General features: G+C 43.4%; 1 protein-coding gene across 2 annotated transcripts in view; it reads right to left on the reverse strand.

The window, feature by feature from the left end:
• cyth3b (cytohesin 3b) overlaps window positions 1-17,916 on the reverse strand; it is a 44,057-nt gene extending 26,141 nt beyond the window's left edge. Inside the window, exon 1 of one of the 2 annotated variants that reach the window (XM_003456335.5) lies at window positions 17,514-17,916. In XM_003456335.5, coding sequence (XP_003456383.2) covers window positions 17,514-17,532 — 19 coding nt within the window. In that variant the 5' untranslated portion in view covers window positions 17,533-17,916. Of the gene's footprint in view, window positions 1-2,021; window positions 2,062-17,513 lie in introns of those variants that run through there. The other variant, XM_025906968.1, reaches the window with a different exon arrangement.
• Between the last annotated feature and the right edge of the window lie 2,133 nt (window positions 17,917-20,049).

Genomic DNA, 20,049 nt, shown 5'->3' on the forward strand with positions numbered 1-20,049 from the left:
TCTTGAACAGAACCATGATAGAGCACAACAGCAAAAAGAGACAGCGAAACATTTCCTGATTTTCACCAGGTTTTCAGTGAGACAATGGAGGGGATGTCTGCAGCAGTTCAGTGCACTAGGTTGGGCTCCATGTAACAATAGCAACCACATAAACATGAGGATGCCAGAAACCATTCCCACAACAGGCTACTTAAGGAGAACTCACACAAGTTGACAGCACAGCCAACGCCAGACTGTGGAGAATGATGTAAGGGAGAGTTGGTGTTTCAAAGTAGGTGACACATGGGGAAAAAATGACCTCCAAATGGTTTATATTCACATTCATTTCTCATATTTAGCAAATCTTTATGTCACTGCTATAGTTAAAATACAAGATACCAATATGTGACTCAACAAGATCCCTATTCTCATCGGAGTTTTACAATAAAACACACAAACCACATTGTCTTTTCTTCTCCTCGGTTCTCATGATGATTGACATGCATTCAGAAGAGGCGCGGGGCCTTATGGTGGTCTGCCCTGTAACAGGCAGTACTGTGGCTGACTGCTATAAGAGCATCTACACTGTTTTTAGCAGCTTGTTCCGCACTCATGTAAGCTGCAATTGTGGCTGGTAGGTGTGTAGTAATTGTTCTTCCCCTCGGCGTTACTCCTACTCACTGCTCTCAAGCATGCACAGGCACAGAGAAACACACACACACACACACACACACACACAGGCACACGCACCGACAGCCTCTTTGACAGTTTCTGCCTCTTGACAGATGACAGCAGCGGTGTGGAAATAGCACACATTCCTCTTACTGCAACTGTCCAGTCGGGCCCAACCAGTTCTCCATACACCGCCTAATCTTATTCTTTAAATCAGATTCTGTGCATTGTCTTTTATTTTCAACTCATCCTTCTTATCTCTTAAGATGCATCAGCCACTTTCCACATGAGAACACTCAGCTCCCACATCAGCACTAACAGAGAAATCAAAATGCCCATCTCCGCTTAATAAAAGCTTCCAAATACATCTGCTGTGCACTCCATATTAGATCAGCAGCACTGATGGTGCAGCAGAGTGAGGTAAGGCAGCAAACCCTAACAGCAGCAGCAGAGTGTATTCGTTTTGCAGCTGGGGTTCAATATCATTTTATTGAATCTGAATCCCTTAAAAAAATCTCATCAGTAATGGCTTCCATTATTTGTACTTCATGTTTGCAGTAAAAGCTTAATAAACTGGGGAAAAGTTTTCCTTGATTCTGACTTTAATTTTAATATGAACACTATGGAAATGAACTAAGTGAGAATAAGTGAGACTGAGCCTTTACACACCGGACTTGTAAAATCTGTGACTATTTCGTTAAATACATTTTTCAGACTCACCCATTCTTTATGCAGCTCTTCACAACCATGGTGTAATTTCACTCAAGAATCTGTGACATTTATGTTTTCACACCAAGCTCGATTTTTCTATCTTATAGCATGCAAATAAGCAGATCTGACCAATGAGATCACTGCATTGCACTTGTAGTTTCAAACATGCACCAGTACTGAATATACAAATAGTAAAATAATACTTTTTTACCTCACACACACAGCCAGACACTGCTCCAGGTCTGAAATTATTTCTCTGCCTCCTCTGATTTGGACCTAACTTTGCCAACAAGACTTCAAACTGACCCACATGCATGGAAGAGTTTGTTTCACACTGTTTCACGAGTATGAAACAAAAGGAATAAGAAAGAGCACCTCCAAACTCAAGGTCAAGGTCCTCAGCCTGAAAATGGTAGAGTGCCCACTCGGGGTTAGGGATGAGTTGTTGCCCAAGTGGAGGAGTTTAAGTATCTTGGGATCTTGTTCACAAATGAGGGACAGTCGAATGAAAGACTCACGGACTGACTCCATAGTGATGTGTTGTGGTGAAAACAGAGCTGAGCCTGAAAGTGACCTACATTCCTACCCTTACCTATGATCAAGAGCTTTAAGTTGTGACCAAAACAGCCTGTATTTACAAGTGGAAGAAGTTAGCTTACTCTGAAGAATCTCTGGGCACTCCATTAGATATAGGATGAGGAGCTCAGATCAAAAGTAGCCAGTTGAGGTGATTCGGCCATCTGACCAGCAGCTTCTAGGCAAGGTGTTTCGGGCATGTCCTGCTGGGAGGAGACCCTGGTTTAGTTTTGCCTCGTAAGAGCTGGAAGAATTGTTAGAGAGACAGAGGTCTGCGCATGTCGGCTTTCACTGCCCCTGCAACTCAAACCTGGGTAAATGGTGGAGGGAGGGAGGGATGGATGGATGGATGGATGGATCAGATGAAAGTTTTCTGCCTATCAAAATAAAAATGCATGTCTATGACAAACAAGGGAGGTGAACACACCATAATCAAGAGAAATATCAGAAGAACCTAAACAAACCATAATACGTGTAGTTATCAAGGTCAGTAGTGCAGGATAAGTGGAGTGAATGCAATATTGAACGGTGCAGAAGACATACCAAAAGGCATGCAGCAAAACGAATGGATGTCTCGGACATGAGAGCGCACCAGCAACTGAGCTCTAAGGGAGTGTTTTTAAAAAGCACTCTCACGCCAAGCCAAGTCTTACCAGCCGCCCCCTCTCCACTAACTGCAAGAAAAGGTGCAAGACAAGCATGATAGAGCGGCTTGTCACGCCATCACCAATGCTTTCACTTTCCACACTGCTGCTAAAGGTTTTTCATATGCCTGCACCTACAAGAAATTAAAACACTGACCCGATGAATCCACAAGATTCAAAAGTTCAGAGGTCACTAAAGTGATCACACTTCATCCTACAAGGAATGTGAACCGCCAGATCAACATATGAACCTGGCTAAAATAAAAGATGCAGTGAAATTTTATATTTGTGTGAATGATAAAAAGAACTTCTGCCTGTTAAAAACACTCAAACTGCCCAGTTTGAGCACTGAAAAACACATCTGATGTGGGAAACTGCATTTGGTTCTTGGACCTGACACATTTAGACACAATACTTTATTCTCTTTGAGTATGGAAACCTGTCTCATGTTTTAATTTTGTATTTATTTAATACATGCAACCACCACGAAGCTCCATCAATATCAAGAAAAAGAAAAATCTCTCTTTGCACTGTTCATTCGCCTCAAAGATATGACTGACTTCCAAATCTACAGCAGTCACTTGTTGTTGGCGCTCATCTCAGAGACAACCAAAGCATTCCCCTTTATGAAAATTAGATTACAAAGGAAAATCAAAGGTTACATCAAACACAACATGGCCGTTTGATTCTTCAAAGCCTCAAAGACCATATAACACAATCCCTTGAAGCAAGACAGTCTCTTCACACAACCCACTAGTCACAGTCAAGTATTCATGAAGTGCATTTGCCAAATTTCACTCTAAAGCTTCCTTTTCCCTTTGGACTCGAAAGGCATTCTCTCATTGGTTTATTTTTGGGTCATCATATGCAATTATTCTCAGACAAATTGCTCGAGCGGCTGCTGTGATACGATCCCTGGTTGCCTGCCACGTCACAGACGCTGGTATTGTTTTCACCTTCTGTAAATTTCGAGTCACTGAGCGCATAGATGGCCTTTCATCATGACTGTTAACGAATTCTTTCACGAAGTGCTGAATTATTGCTGCTGAATATGCGTTTTGACTGAAACAGTTTACACAGTTTTGCAAGTATTGCAACTGATAAACGATCGCACCGTCAGTCTGTGGAAAGTCTGTCAACAGCAGAAAGACGGAGACCTTTTCTTATCACACACACTACATCCTACTTGCCTTTTTACCAGAAAGCAAAGAAATCTGAAGGAAAGAAAGTGATCTTGACAGCCTGCTGCCTCACCAATCACAAGCTGACAGTGATAGCATAGGTATGTTTGAGATTAACCCAATTGCAGTTTTGTTTTTTTCTTTTCCGCTCTTTGTAATCTCACACCCTGTCTAGACAAGACCTTTCCTAATTGACGGAGGACTCAACTGTTACACAAACACCGCCAACTCCCAAGTCAAGAAGCCTGCATGCGTGGGGGCTACAATAAGCCCTGAAGAATTTTTCTGTTGAGTCAAATGTGTCGAGATGACGGCTCCCTCGTTTAATAATCAGCAATCTCCTTTCCCAGCCAGCCTACACAGCTAATTACAGGATAGCCTGAGCACGAGAAACTCAAAAACTCAAGTTGCTGTTTACAACAATGGATCCCGAAGTGGGGCTTGTGGATCACCCAAGGGGTTGAAAGATGCTCGCAAAAATAAGAAAAGACAGAAAACATTTCTGCTATGAGAAAAATACTTCTTTTTCACCCCTTGTTTATGAAATGTTTGGTTAAGCTGCTCAGAGCTAACCAGAACTAAGAGGCAGAGATGGCAAATTGTCTCAAACTGTGTAAAACTTTCCTAACAAGACAGAGTATTCCCAGAACCCCTCCCTGAACCACCAACTGTCTAATCAGCCTAACTTTACCAAATGTAGTGGGCTAGGCAAGGCAGTGCTTATTTAAGCCAGAATGCTACTGCTGTACTGGGAAAACTTATAACCCAACTTCTCGTGTGATACAGCACGCTGTTGCCATCTCTAAACAATATTGTTTCTTATTTCTTTCATATATTTCTAGATCTTCAGTTTCTGTGCTCAGTATTAAGCGGTATTGCCTTCAAACGTAAGAAGAGGGATCAAAGAAAATAAGTCGAAATGTATATTTATTCTATAGATATACATTTAGTCTCTTTAGAATTTGCTTTTAAGCAGCCAGACCTTTTAAAAATAGTCCTGAGCAATAGTTCTTCAAGCTTTGTGAAGCTCTTTCAAAGCTTTTCTTTGGACATTGGTTACTTTGTCATTCATTTGTAGTCCTGACTGCTGAACAATATCAGTCACGGATTGGCCTCCCCAGAGCTCGGACGTTACCACTGTTGAAGCAGTGTGGGATCATCTTGACAGAGAATGGAACAAAAGGCACAAAAACATCCAAAGAAGAGCTTTGAGTGTCCTTCAAGAAGCCTGAAGAACTATTCCTGAAGACGACTTAAAGAAATCGCAAGAAAGCCGTCTTCAGGCTGTGTTGAAAAATAAAGGTGGTCACACCAGATACTGACTTTCAAGCTCATTAGAATTGTGCAAACTACAGAGTAAACTTGGGGTGGCTGAGGACTGCATAATGAAAAATAAATGGAAGTTGACAGCATTTTTACACATGTGCAAACTAATCAATCTACTCAACCAAAGCTCCAACTTCCCAATGCACAATCACTAGAAAAGCAGCGCTTTCAAAATGGTGAATAAATGTTCCCTGAGCATCACCAACCACGTGAAGAGGATCTGTTTATCAGAATTTGACCCCTCAGTTCGGCCATGCGTTGCTGTTGACTCTACAGCTCCTGCCTAATATAAGTCAAACTGCTTGTCACCCATCAGTTTGAAGCTGAAAGTTTATTACTCGTGGACGATGGAGGCTGAGGTCGTGTGGGTAGTCCATTAACACATTTCACATTTCACATCCCATCCTTTGTTTGCATGGATAGTCGTTTCAACTGCTCACCACAAAGCTGATATTAGTCCAACGCATTAGTTTCACCTGTCAGTGCTGTAACGCGCAGAATTCCACTGCCACTATGGTCTGTGGTCACAACACCGCTGCTAGTCTGTTCCTGTCTGTACTTTAATGTCAGATATTTGTAAGCTCCCACATGTGGCCTTCCTCAGTAAAGGAACTCAAATCTGCTACGGACAGCCACCAGAATCAATGTCTGTGGTGTAAAAATCAGAATCCTAATTGCTTCTGCTACCCACAGTCTGAAATCAATGGTCCATAATGTCAAGAATGATCAAAGAGATTACAATAATAATGACAGCTTAACAGGCATGAAACTAGCCAAGGAGACCGGGCTGAGCAAGCCCATTTTAGCCATTTAAAGTCAGAGGCCTGATTAGAAGAAGAAACACAGTAAACCATGCAGGTCCATCTTCTCTGAGGTTGTCACGACACGCAAGTCCTCTAGACACTCTTAGTTGCACCTCTGTCCCCTCATCCCAGGAAGTGACTGCAGTGTGACACACTGTCTGATATGCAAGCCTTGAGCAGATGAGCAGCAACAGAGAGACAGAAATGGAGGAGGCAGCAGTACAGGCTGTTTATATTGGGTTCAGGCCTAAAAATCTTGAAAAAAGTATACATGATATACAGGAATACAGAGAGGGAGAGGCAGTCAGTAGAGCAAAGAGACACTCCAGCTGACGAGTTGGACTTTATTTCCACTTTTCTTCTTGCAAAAGAGCAGGAAGGACAAGAGGCATGTGAGGAGGTGGAGAGGGGGAAAAAGAAGTTCATAACAGAGTTAAAACCTGAGCTTTTTTCCTCCTTTATTACACAAAATATGTGGGTGGTTCAGGTTCAGACGATCGCTCCTTCCCAGGTTCTGGGTAAAAGGGTTTTTCCAGAATCTGAGCTTCTGCAAACAAGAGCCCTTTATTTAACCTCTCATTTTAAATCCCACTAGCTGAGCGCTGATTAGAAGAAAACGCTTCTGATTCTTGCATCATTACCACAGAGTAGCACACGCTTGTTTTTCCATACAGAGTCAGATGAAAGTCGCATTAAAACACTCGGGATGACCGTGTTGGCTCATGTGGCCTCGGCATTGCATTAGCAGTAAAATTAATTAAACCCCGTTTCTTTTCTATGTACTGCTGTAATGTGTTTTTGCTGGAAGCATAATTGTTGTTATAACTGGATGATGTTTGCTTTTATAATATTTTCCAGAGCATGTTATGTTTTTGTGGCGTGCAGAAGGTGCACAAAATGGTAAAAATGGAAGGTTTGACACCAAGAAGTACTTCATATAATGATAATGTTTAGACACACTGAGGTGCCTCAGCATAACACTTGGCAATGAGCTTGAGCGTAGCATATTGGAGAACTCGCCACAGTTTTTATGTGGATTTAGAGCGTCTCAGTGTCGACTGTCTCTTCTTGTAATACTGTGAGAAGAGATCAGTTCTCTGTTTGATGCACACCATCTGTTGCAGGATGTTCCCTTTGCCTTTTTGCTGAAGATACCTCTTTAGGACTCTGGCTGGTATGTTTGGCCTCGCTTGTCCCGCTGCAAACTGGGCCCAATTGGATGCCTCTCTAACGGTGGCGCATGATAGATGAGAGTCCAGACAAGTGCCTAGAAATGTGTGCTGTATATAAACACAATTTTTGGTTGTCAGGGTCGATTAATCTGTAACATGTGGAGCCCAAATTAACAAGACCAATTGTGAGCTCATCAAGCCTGCCTGTGGAAAATGATGATGCATTGATTGCATTACATTAAGCGCTAATGTACAGAAAAAACAGCATTATAGAAGTGCACCCGGGGAACTTGACTTTTGCATTTAACTTCTTTGTAAGTGCATGAAAGATTAGCCACACATGCTTCCTTGTATGTGTCCTGTACATATAAGATGTGGCTAATGAGGGTCATACACGGAAAGTGCACGAGGAAATAATGATTTGGAAGATATGAAAATAGCAACTGGGGAGACAGGACACATTTGAATATCAGCTCTTCTAATCTAACCGAAAGCTAGCAGATTGGTTTCCCACTTCCTTTTAGACAGACCAGTGCTGAAAGTCCCATGTTTTACTACATAGCTACACACATGTATTGCCTCCCGATGGCTTGCAGGCATTTATGACAGCAACACATCTCCTGGGAGTGTCAGCGTCAGAGAGCTGGTGATTTTACCACGAGGAAAATAACAATAATTACTCATTATTGCTTCCATTTGTGTATCAGCTGAGTCCATTTATGATGAGGAAATTAATCACAGAGCATTTGCATCATGCTCCTCTGGCCGCATTATATAATTAAGACAAAAAAAAAAAAAACACCCCGTCGAACTCTACTAGAGCGGCTTTGCACAATTTAAAGTTCAAAACAATCCTTATTTATTTTGTATTCATTTCATGTTCAGTTCATCAGCACCTCTCACTTTGAGCTGACTTTCTTTTAATTGGCTGTCCTAAACAAATAAAGTATTTGAACACCAGGTGGGTGGAGCTTCTGTGCCTTCAGTGAGAGCCATGTGCCTGTAGTGAAAGAGCTTCTGCTCTTTTTGACATAATACAGATCCTAAAATAAATAAACCGCCTGAAATGGAGCATTTAAAGCAGTCTGAACCTCAGCTTCTGTCTCACAGGGATTATCTCTACATGCACTGACAGAAACTAAGAAAAAGCACAATAGTTTCCCTTTGATGATGACAGATATTCAATGTGGCAAAGGCCAACAAGTAGAGTGAATGAACCTGTGCCTGAGAGTGACTGTAAATTACTCAACCCCTGAGATAACCCTGAGGGCCACTCTCTACCGGTGTGTGTGGATTTTAGTAGTGAGTATGCTGGTTGATCAAGCGTGCCCAATCATTACCAGTGGTTGCTGTGCCATTAATGTGCCACAAGTTACATGCTGTGGATGCAAGATTGTGGACAAGAACAGGAAGCGTGAGTTTTTATCCGTAGGGGTCGTGTGAATGTGTCTTTAAGTGCGGCCACAAGTCGAGCTACTATTGTCCACATAGATGCTCCTGCTTATCAGTGCACTTGCGGACTATTCTGCAGCCTGTCAGCCTGACCTGCTCTGTCAGGGCGACTCACAGTCCTCACTACAGCAACAAAAGACATCCTGTCTTGGAAAACAATTTAACAATTCAAGGGTCAGGGCAAAGGAAAAGAACCTTAAACTGTGGCAAGAAGTGCAGAAAATCCTGGTGACACATCACACTACAATTCACATGACAGACTTAGAGGAAAATACCACTTTTTCCATTCAGGGTTGCCATCTTTCTTGAATCCTGTTTATATAGATATGTGCATTCGTGAGTTTTCCAGCACTCAAGTAGGAAAGTGGCAGCAAGTGACTCGAACCCATGACCTATAATCCACTAAATGTCATGTTATCTCTGCCTGATTGATCTCCATTTGTCTAAGCGTGGAGAGGACTTACAGGACTCACTAACCCTCTGTGTGAGAATGTCTACACAGATGCATACATTCACAGTCATTTAAACACGTTTCTATAGAAATATGAGGTATACACAGCTGGGCTGAGCCTTGCACCACTAACCTAGTTTGAGTATCTGACTGCAGCATCAGCTTCCCTATCAAACTCTCTTTGAAACTGTGCCACAGCTGCATGTCTCCATCTCCCTCGCCTAAACATATACAAACCGACTCCCTGTACAAATACACCATCATGCACACACCAATACACACACTGACAGGTTGCTCAAGAGTCCGTGTGTCACACGGTCATCCTGCTGCACTTTTTCTAGCCTCTCTCTGAGCCAAACGGAGCACTGCTGCTAGTCTGAATTGCACAGAGCTGATGATGGGGGACGTGAGAGCCAAGACTACATGACTGCAACAACCTCAGCCTCCTCCACGGCACCAGCGGCGCAGTCACAGCTCGTTTTCTCTCACGATGAAAGAAGAATGAATTTTGCATGATGCAGCAGCATCTTACAGCAAAAAAGGCAGTGGGGGTAGGAGGTGGAAACATGCACATTTTGCAAAAAAAAGAAAAAAGAAAAGCAAAGACCGGGGGTTCGCTGTAGCAGTTTACTGACACGTTGACCTCGTGAGTAAAGGCACTGACTGTTGCAAATCCCTTCCTAAAAGCTGGGCTGGCAGTGCCACAAACCCTTAGGGGAAGACAAGAGGTCTGTAAGAGGCTGGGGGCTAGCCAGATGTTCCACACTCACACAGACACGTGCATACAGACACACACGCGCACACACGGAGTGTCCAAGAGTGGACAACAGAGCTAAAAAGAAAGGTGTTCTGGACTTTCATGGTTTTCCTTTGTCTGTTCAGCAGCTATGCTGGGAAGAAGCATTAGGACAAGAGAAATGACTGTATCCTTTGAATTTTGACAAAACTAAAGCCTCTCCGTAACACGTCCAACTGTATTATGATATCACATTATAGCATTTTCTACTTCAAACCAAGCCGAGACTTCAGTTCGATATAAATGTTGGCTGCTGTCAGCATAAAGGAGCACTTCCCCCAAGGCCAAAGTGCAGCTCACAAGTTCTAATATTGTTTAGAAAGTGACCTGGCTCTGAGTCACAACTCAACGGATTTTTCTACTGGCTGGGTTTCCAGGGGGTCACTGAGTGGTCTCCAATCCAGTGTGACTGAAGCCTGAAGCTTAAAATGAACCAAGATGTCAAACAAGTACTACAGTCCTATATGTTACAGGGTGTATGCATGTAAATGAGGAAAAAAAGACTGCATTTTAACATTTGTTTTATAATCAATATTTTGTTATATTTTGATGCTTTTGTTGCTTGTAGAAATATATAAGTACAAAAGAATGAAGAATACAGTGCTGGCTGATGCTTCAAAACATGGATAGAAAAGTAAGAATCAGTGGAACAAAGGGACAGAGAGGACTTTAGTCATCTCGTGAGTTCAGGGAAGTAAAACAGAGTCGTTAAGTGCAAAGACAGAGGGAGCGTTGGGGGATGGTAATCAGGTTAAAGCCTTCACCAAGAAATATGCAGCATCTGTTTTCATAAAACAAAATTAGTATGTCTGCCTGACAAATCATAGTTGCACATTGTAACTGAAGAGTAAAGTACAGTGCGATGTGTTTGCAGACTGTGAAAAATCGCAGTCACGGGGGGATACACCTTTTTCCTGCATCTTCAGCAGGTCAAACAATCTTTCTGTGCTTACATAATTGTTCCAAACCTCCCTTTTCCTGTCCACTTTGGTCAGCTTTCTCTTCCCTTTCCTACAGACCTGAATACCCCCCCACCACCACCAATGAGCCATGAACCCAGACTCCCAAAAGGCCCAAGTAGAGCAGGACATCCTTTAGCTAAAACTCACTTTAGCACATGACTTCCGAGTCCTGGGATCCCTAGCATGCATGCTGTGATTTGTCTTTCCAAAGAGTTTTTTTTTTTTTTTGGGGGGGGGGGCACACTACAAGCCCCTTAATGCTACAAAGACAGATTCCAATCTGTGCCTAGGCTTAGCGGTAGGGCTTTATTGCACGCTACTGCATGGGTGATGAAGGGGAAACTGGATACTCCTTTAAAAAGCCCTTTGCTATACTTTCCTCCACTCCTCCTGACAAAAATTAAGTCTTGCCATCAGCGTCACGGCCTCTTATAAAAGAACCTCAAACCTGTTTTTAAAGGCAGAGCGGAGGTCCAAGAGGATTTACGCAAATGACTCGCGTTCACTTGAAACTTAGCGCTTATTGTTACGTTCGCTGAGGCACTGGAGCAGACTAAATCCAAAAAGTCAATTTCCATATGTGTCAGTCTTTCTTAAAGCGTACCGAGTCCAACTTAAACCACTGAGGGGACGCCAAGGTTAAACATAAAGTGCTATCTGATATTCTGGAAGGCCAAAGTCGACAAGAGTCCTCTGTGTTCACCATCCTCTCAAAGATGAAACATACACACCTCAGTCTATACAGTAATGGCCAGCGTAGTGTAGAACCCAGAAGTCCATCTCCCCACTGATTTCTCAAGGAAATTACTGAGCCAATGCAAGTGTGACTGCTTGTGCATGGCCGCCAGTGTTTGACAGCAATGAGAGCACTCGGCAGCCACAACAAAGGAAGAAACACAATCCTTAACAGAGGTGAGTCACACTGGTGGGAGCAAAACAGTCTAAGAGACTGAGCAGAAAAGCTGAAACAATATCAGAAAATGTGAGCTTATGATACCAAAACAAAGAGGAAACAAAAAACAAAAGTACACATCCCACTGCGCTTTCATCCCTTCAGAAATTCATGAGAACATCAAACATAAAGAAGTAGCTGGGATATAGACACAACTGCCAAGAGTTGGATAAGAAGATTGAGATTGAGTCTCATTTGTCTTATTTTTAAGCATCTTGGAGGTTAGCTGTGGCAGTTTTTAGTTTAGCCTTCACCGCCTGACAATACAGCTTTATTCACTCCGAAAGACCAACTTTTTAAAAGCATCACTGGTTTTGTGACAGACGGCCAATTGAATCGTAATATATACAAGAGCGAGCTTGCTCCATTTAAGGGAGGAAAAAAGAAATCCACCACAATGAATCAGGCTATTGCACATCCACTTCAGGCAATTTCAGGGGGAATCGGGTCAGGATATTTACCAAAGTTGTCCTTTTTCGCATGAAGCACAAAGCAGACATATTTCCCACAACTAGAAAAAGCTCTGTGTGGTTTAGGAGAAGGAGCTACCTGAATTGAGCGTGCAGAAGGCAACATACAAGACAGCCACTCTCTAGCAGTGAATATATTGGAATACCAGTTTGTAATAATGAAGACTGGCTAGGGCAGGGGTGGGCAATCTCAGTCCACGAGGGCCGGTGTCCCTGCAGGTTTTAGATGTGTCCTCGAACCAACACAGCTGATTTAAATGGCTAAATTAGCTCCTCAACATGTCCTGAAGTTCTCCAGAGGCCTGGTAACGAACTAATCATGTGATTCAGATGTGTTGACCCAAGGTGAGATCTAAAACCTGCAGGGACACCGGCCCTCGTGGACTGAGATCGCCCACCCCTGGCCTAGGGTCTGATCTGACTGCATGGAACATTTGCGTTTTTATGTACTGTGTTGGGTAAGAGCTAGAAAAGTTCAGGCTAAAATAATAGTTCAATCGGCCACACCAGGGAAAATTCAATTCAGCTCAATTCAGTTTTATTTATTTAGCATCAAATCACAATGATATGCAACTCAAGACACTACAATAATACAGAGAAAACCCCACAGGGGTCAGGTGACCTCTTTGAGCAAGCACTTGGTGAAAGTGGGAAGAAGAAACTCCCTTTTAACAGGAAGGAACCTTCAGCAGAAGAGAGCCATAAAAACTAATGATTAAATACAGAGTGATGTATAAACACATAGTGAGTGAAAAAGATGAGTGAAGAAGAAACAGAAATACTGAGTGCATCATGGGAAAACAGTGGTTAGAGATCATGGCACGACCAAAATTACTGCGATTGTGCCGTGAACATCAATCTTATTGCCTTTGAAATGGTTGCTTCAAAGATGGGGAAGCAGGTCTTCAACTACTCTTAGTCAGTTAACGTCCTCAAAGTGATTTGGTGCATCAAAACAGCAATAAAAAAAAGTCACTCTGCTATCAGTGTGTGACTGAATGAGTTCAAGCTGATAATTACATGTAAACTGTTTGTGATAATACAGCGATTAACTGTGAAAAATTGGCGGAAGTCCCAAATCTGTCGCCATCTACATACACACAGATATTGCAGTCTGAGAGTGAAGTGCTTTATTGGGTGGATAGAGTACTACGAGGTCTTTAAGATAAGATGGGGCCTAATTATTCAAGACATTGTATGTCAGGAGAAGGATTTTAAATTCAATTTTGGATTCACCAAGTGTTCAAATAGTGACAAAGTTGCTGCAAAATGATATAGATGTTGGGCAAACTTGCTTATATATAGGAACATAACCAGAATACAACCACTGAGCCGAGTCAAGTCTATTGTAAACAGGCACGTCACAGACTGACTCAGATGAATTGGAATGTATTGGCAATCTGTCTGCTTTTATAGGTTAGAGAGCAGCTACTTGCAAACCTTTGCCAATCTGTCTGAGAGTGATTGCAACCAGTCTGGAGATTGGTTGCCTCCCATCAGGTGACCTGTCCAATAATCTTGTGATCAAAAGTGGTGACCCACAGGTTAAAGGTGTTGCATATTCAGCCTCTGGGCAACAACAGCAACTTTTTAATAATACAATCACCAAGCAACCACCTATTTCTTCTAGTTGGAATGAGGTTGTCAGACTATTTTTACTCTAGTGTGACTGAGTCATAAAGCACATGACAAACGAGGGGCCTGGTGAGAGCTCAACGGTGTCAACTCCACAGAGCCAGCCCGAGGTGGTGTATCTGAAAATCCTTACTGGTGACAGAACTCATCAATACTACACTATCTGCTTTCTTCGTGTAGCACAAAGATAAAAACCTGAAAAAAAGGCATAAAGTCTTTACACTTAAGAAATTGTAAACGGCTGATTCGTAGTATGTGTTAAATTTATAGTAATAAGAATGAACCGATTATCGCTTTTTCTTCAATCAGCTGCTGGACTCAACCCAAGTACAAATGTAGCTTTGCACCTTTGGGTTTTAAATTAAGAATATTTTAAATGAGCCGCAGCTGATGGTACGCGGAGGAAAACGGACTAAAAACCCAATCTGCAATCGCCCCACGTGTCTTCTTCAGAACTCCATCAAACATTGCAGAGCTCCAGGCCTCTCCTTCTTCACACCCCACTGCTGCTCCCTGACATCCTGCAGGGCCCTCGGGTTCTCCACCGTCACACAGGCAGCGTACAAACGCTAACTGCCTGCCTGCCGGAGCCTCCTCAGACTTGACATCAAAAGCCATGACCTATCAATTTCCCCAGAGCCATTTCTCTATAGTCACCTATCACACAGGTGAACCAGGCGAGCTCTTTCCAAAGGGTTAAAATACAAACAGGGAAGATTTAGCTTAATAACAGGTGGGCACAATTAAGCCGTAATTTGCTCCTGTGTTTTTTTGAAGGCCACTTCTCAGTGTGTGGGCTGCGGGGAAGAAGACAGCAGCTGCAAAACTACTCCCACGATCCAAATCGCAAATCCTGAACACAGCAGGAAGCTGCGGGCGCCGTCCTGCAGCAGCCAGATGAATGGCTCTACGATCTTAAAACCCACCTCGCTGTGTGCGCCTGTTGTTGCCTCAGTTGAGCGCCAGCATGCCGCAACCCCACAGACCACACGCTGCAACACACACTCACGCACTCCCTTGCCAAGTTTAAATGGCTGGTTTCACAGTGTGTAAATAGAGAGGATCTGCAGCCAAAATCATGAGGTACGCTGCAAAGCCAAAGTCTATCTCTAATGCTCTGATTCTTACCACATGGGCATCACTTGATCGAAAGCGCGGTAAAACGGCTCATCGACTAACAAAAACCTGCAGAGCGAAAGCAGGGGAAGCAGAGATGATGCAGGTGTACATTTGACAGCCTGACAAAATCGGTCTTGCAAAATGGGAATGTTTGACAGCGAGCTACAGTGTGTCAGTGCGGTCAGGCTGGCTTCACTGTAGCAGAGCTTTGTGGCCCTCTTGTTGGCCCATTGTCCATTGAGGGGAGTACTGCGGCAGTAGGCATTGTACTGCTGAATGTCATGTGTGTCAGCTGGATTACGATACACCCGTTCTCGCTAAGCCTTTTACAGCATGGCCAAGCGGGCAAAGACAAATCTCCACATTCTCCAATATTAAAAATAAAAAGTAAAAAAATAAAAAAGTGCACACAATCTCACCACAGTGCATTAAATAGCTGAACATTTCACTCAAAACAAAAACTCAGAACCTTATCATGGTGCACAGACTCCCACAAAAAGTAAGAAAAATGTCTGGAAAGGATGCAAAATTGACATTTTAGCCAAGCATGGCTAAAAGCATGTGCAAAGAAGGTTTTAGCAAAGCAAAGAGAATATGTCAACATAAGGGGAAGAAAAGATGGAAAAAGAAATGAAAAGTGAGGCCCCATCAAGAGGGCGACCTGGTTTAATAGATAATCACAGAGAGGCTGAGACCACCTGCTGTTAAGTGAGTTAATAATGACAGAAAAGAAGAACTTTCTGCTGAGAGAAACTCCACTGACACACTGGAGAATTGATTCAGAAAGAATATCCAGTCCGCCGCCACTCTCCCTCGTCGTCTTTCACTGGCGACGCTCCACACTTCTCTGGCCACTCTCCAAGTTTGTCCTGGCACTTCATCCAGCCCATCCACACGCTCTTTCTCACACACAAACACACACACACAGCTCCTGTCTTGCTCTCTCATTCCCTTTCAGACATCTCACCATCGCCGCTACTACGGCTGCTTCTCGCTCTCTTTGTGGTCACACGTGCTTTCCCTCCTCGCGCATTTCTCGCTCATTACATTCGCCACTTTCCAGTCTTCCCTCCTGCTTAACTTGTGGCCTGGCAAAGTCTGTGTGTGTGTGTCACTTTGTGAGGCGCGACAGTCGCACAGTGGACCTCGTTGACTAACTTGCTGCTGTTCATTCTCTACTTTAGTCTGTCACCTTGCATTGGGCCTGTGTGTACAGTTGTGTAGGCACTCATTTGTTCAGACAATAAGCAGCAAACTGTGGATGTTTTTACTCCCTGTGTCCATCCACCTATCCATCTATCTATCTTCACAGCAAAAAGTGCCATAAGGGGAAAAGGAGACATTAAATTTGTGAGGCTGCTGACAGCTACCTCTGTTTGGTGTCACAGCACCATATGTCTGTCTGTGTGGCTATGCTGACGTCTCCCAACGCTGGAGGCCCGGCTGCCTGAACCCAGCACAATGGCTGCTTTATACCCAGGTGCCATGCATGCATGCGTGCGTGCATGCCGTACGCAAGCAATTAGTCACATCCTGCAGTTCCGTAAGCAGTGAGCCAGTGGGACTGAATACCACACACTTATAAACCTGAAACAACAGGAGTGAGCATTTTAACCTGGAGGGGTCTTGGCCAATTTAAAGTGTGATTTTGTGCAGTGTATGATTAACAGGGGGTGGTCCCTCTGGAATCTGATTGGCCTGCTCTGCCTGAGTCAGCCGGTGACAGGTATCATGGATTAACCCCAGGTTACAAGAACCCTAAATTAAACAACCAGAAGGATAGAAACTACAGTGTGTAGCTGCATTGTGTGGCTTTAAGTGCATCTTATATGCAGGAGGGGTGGAGGAGCCTTTACATGACTCTGTTAATGGCTCCAGGCTACTTAGAGTTACCTTGCAAGTATTTATTTACACAGTTTCATTGCACAGTAATAAAGTAAGAACGAGCAGAGCTTGCAATACTGTAAACGCGTTTCTACTAAACTCCCTGTGCCAACTCCCAAATAACCCTGCCAAAGTCTGCCCTGCCATTCAAAAGTTTCTAAACCCGCCCGTGTGCTGAACGATGAGCATGCTCCTGTTGGAGAGATGCATCCGTGCCAACACATTCTTGCAACAAAAGCTCAGCCGTTCTCGTGAGTCAATAAAGGAATGGGTGTCTCGTGGCCATGCATGGCTGACCATGACAGGACCTGTTGGGCCACAGTAGCAACAGCCCACAGCTGACAAAGGCACAGGAAAAACACATACCGACACTGATGCGCTGACTCTCATCCACGCTTCGAGCCCTATAATCTGTTTGAGTGTCGATCATCACCCTCCTCGGTGTAGACATTAAACTGCTCTTGAAAGCAGCAACATTAGTGAGGGGCTTTCTGCACATTTAGAAGCCAACTTCTTGTTAGTGTGACAAAATACTGTTTGTGGCATGTCTTTGGTGTCAAACCAACTCCGTTTAGAGTCCTAGATGTCCAAATGTATTACTATTATAGCATTGGTATTGTTATTATTGTTGTTATTATCATCATCAAACTGAGGAGGCAGAGGCGCATGCCTTCTGATTAGGGAAATGGCAACAAATCACGGGAATGAAACGACTGAATGAATCATACCTTGGTTGTCCTCGTCCATGACTGCAGCCAATAAACCAAGCTCTCCCCCCAAAAAATCGATCACAGAAACTTCCGCCGCGCGAGCCCACGTCTAATTTACGGCAAACGCGCGTCCTATTTTCTAGGACGCATTTGGCACACAGGTTGTCTCACGGGCAGGGTTTTCTTTTAGGAGATGTTGTTGCCATTCACGCCTCTCCGAATCCCCCCGGGCCTCCGTCAGTCCACCGGTCACTGAGCGGTGTGTCCGTGATGCAGCGGCGGCGGCAGCTGCTCGTCTTTTAGCCCACACCGCCGGCCGAGCGTGTTATCGCTATCCCTCCAAATACGCCTTCACTCCAGTAGTATCAGGAGAGCCTTTCACACGGCTGGGTCAAGTTAGTCGGCTCGTGAATGCAAGCACCGGAAGTACTGTTATTTTGACTTCAAAATAAACGAATCATGCTCGAGCACAGGTGAGGCACGGGGTTGATCAAGGAGTGAGTTTTATTTTTGGAACTACAACCGGAAGTAGTTGTCGTATAATTGCGCAGACGGAAAGATCCAAGGTGTTAATCGCATCCCGGCTCCGCTGCACAGCTGGTGCTGCGAGTCAGCATTCGTCGCCGAGCAGCACTCACGTGACTACAGAGAACACCGGTTACCAGATATACTGATACTTTATTTTTTTAATTAAGTTATGCGGAAAATATTCGGGAAATACATCTGGAAAAAATGGGAATTTGTGGTGCTTTTTTGTTGTTTTCATTTTAGGCATACAATTATTGCTGGAAATTTACTGGTACTACCGTTTTAAGTTACTTTTATTCCACGATTAATATTATCGATTTTTTTAACCCGGGGTTGTAGTAAATATTATTCTGCACAGAGCTAGGAAAATGGGAAATAGGTGTAGCATGTATGTAAGCATACATGGAAATACAGTATACTAGGCAAACACATAAAAGCAGACAAACAGTTTGTACAGTTCTAATGAGCTTGGAAGTTCATGTTTGGTATGACCACCTTTATTTTCCAATACTGCCTGAAACCTCTTAGGCTGTTTAGACACTCTCCAGGTGAAATGCTGCCCCAAACCATAACAGAGTCTCCACCGTGTTTTACACTCACTGTTCCACTTCTCTCCTGAACTCCTCTGTACACAATGACAATGATTTGAACCTAAAAGTCATCAATCCATAAGACATACCCCAGTCTTTTCCCCCTGTTTCCCTTCCTTAAGAATGGCTTCTTGACAGCCAACCTTCCTCTCAGACCATTTTTGATGGCTTCAGTGAACCGTAGATGGACCAGCTGAAGATCCAGACGCATCTCTCAAAAATATGATTTTCGTCTGTCAAACTGTGATATCTTTGGCATTATTTTGCAAATTCAACTAGGAAGTGGGAACGAACAATTTAAAATTATTTCTCTGCTGAGATGTTATGTGTAGACACAACACTGGTTCATGATTCATACGTCAGTGTGAAGTGGCTTAAAATACATAAATAAAAATCATCCACCCTGTAAGGACTGGACTGAACTGACTGGACTAAAATTTCATCTGAACACAATCAGGTACTCGACTGAAAATGAGTAAAAAAGCAGCCCATGTCCAAGAAACCACTTTTTAAAAATTCCAAGAAAGGGGGGTAAAAAGTTTTGATCCAATCATGATGAGTTAAAGATATTACACAAACAGAAAATCTTCAACCGACAATAGAAAAGCTCATGGAGAGTCCTGAGTGTGCCGGAAAGCCCACCTTTCCAATGTGTCCAAAATTGGGATTCATCTATTTATCCATTAAACTATGCGGCCTCACAAAACACTTAGAGACAGCATTTTGTTCTCTCTGAGCAGTTCAGATTATTTTCACTTTTGGATGAGAGCATAAGCAAGACGAGCCATCAGGTTAGGAAACAGGGGGGGTGAAGAATTCAGAAAGAGATATATTGGCAGACTCTGTTTCTACTGCACACGTGGTTTCAATTATAGCATTCCTGCCTCCACAGAGAAGGAGGGGGTCCCGCTTCCTGTGTGCATTACTCCAGTGGTCAAGCACGAACAGATGTTTTAATGTATTCATTCATTTGTTTATTCATAGGTGTCTCTTTTAGACAAATGTTTCCGTCTCGGTGATCCGTCCTAAACAAAGTGCCATTTTCCAGCCATAACACAGTCAATTTTCCTAATGCTGCTTCATGTCGCCGTGAGGTTAAAGGCCCAAATTCCCACCTGTTTCATATGGAATGAGGCTCAGTTTGACTAATAATCATTACCACAAATGCATAGAAAACATCATCATTGTAGTGACTCTGCAGCTCTGTGTCTTTGCTCTTCTTTTTCACTCTAATGGTGCTTTTCCATCTTCCAACAAAGTAATGGTTAAAATGTCCTGAGCAGACATTGAGAAACTCAAAAAAGAGTCCTTTTCTGCTCATCAGCAGGGCCAGCAGATTACACAACCCACTGAAGCCCTTCAATCCAGCACAGTCCAGTCTAGTGCAGTGAGATGTGGGGTAGACAGGACATTTGGGTACAGGCATCCAGACAGTG

Source organism: Oreochromis niloticus, linkage group LG4, assembly GCF_001858045.2.
Source record: "Oreochromis niloticus isolate F11D_XX linkage group LG4, O_niloticus_UMD_NMBU, whole genome shotgun sequence".
Classification (NCBI taxonomy): domain Eukaryota; kingdom Metazoa; phylum Chordata; class Actinopteri; order Cichliformes; family Cichlidae; genus Oreochromis; species Oreochromis niloticus.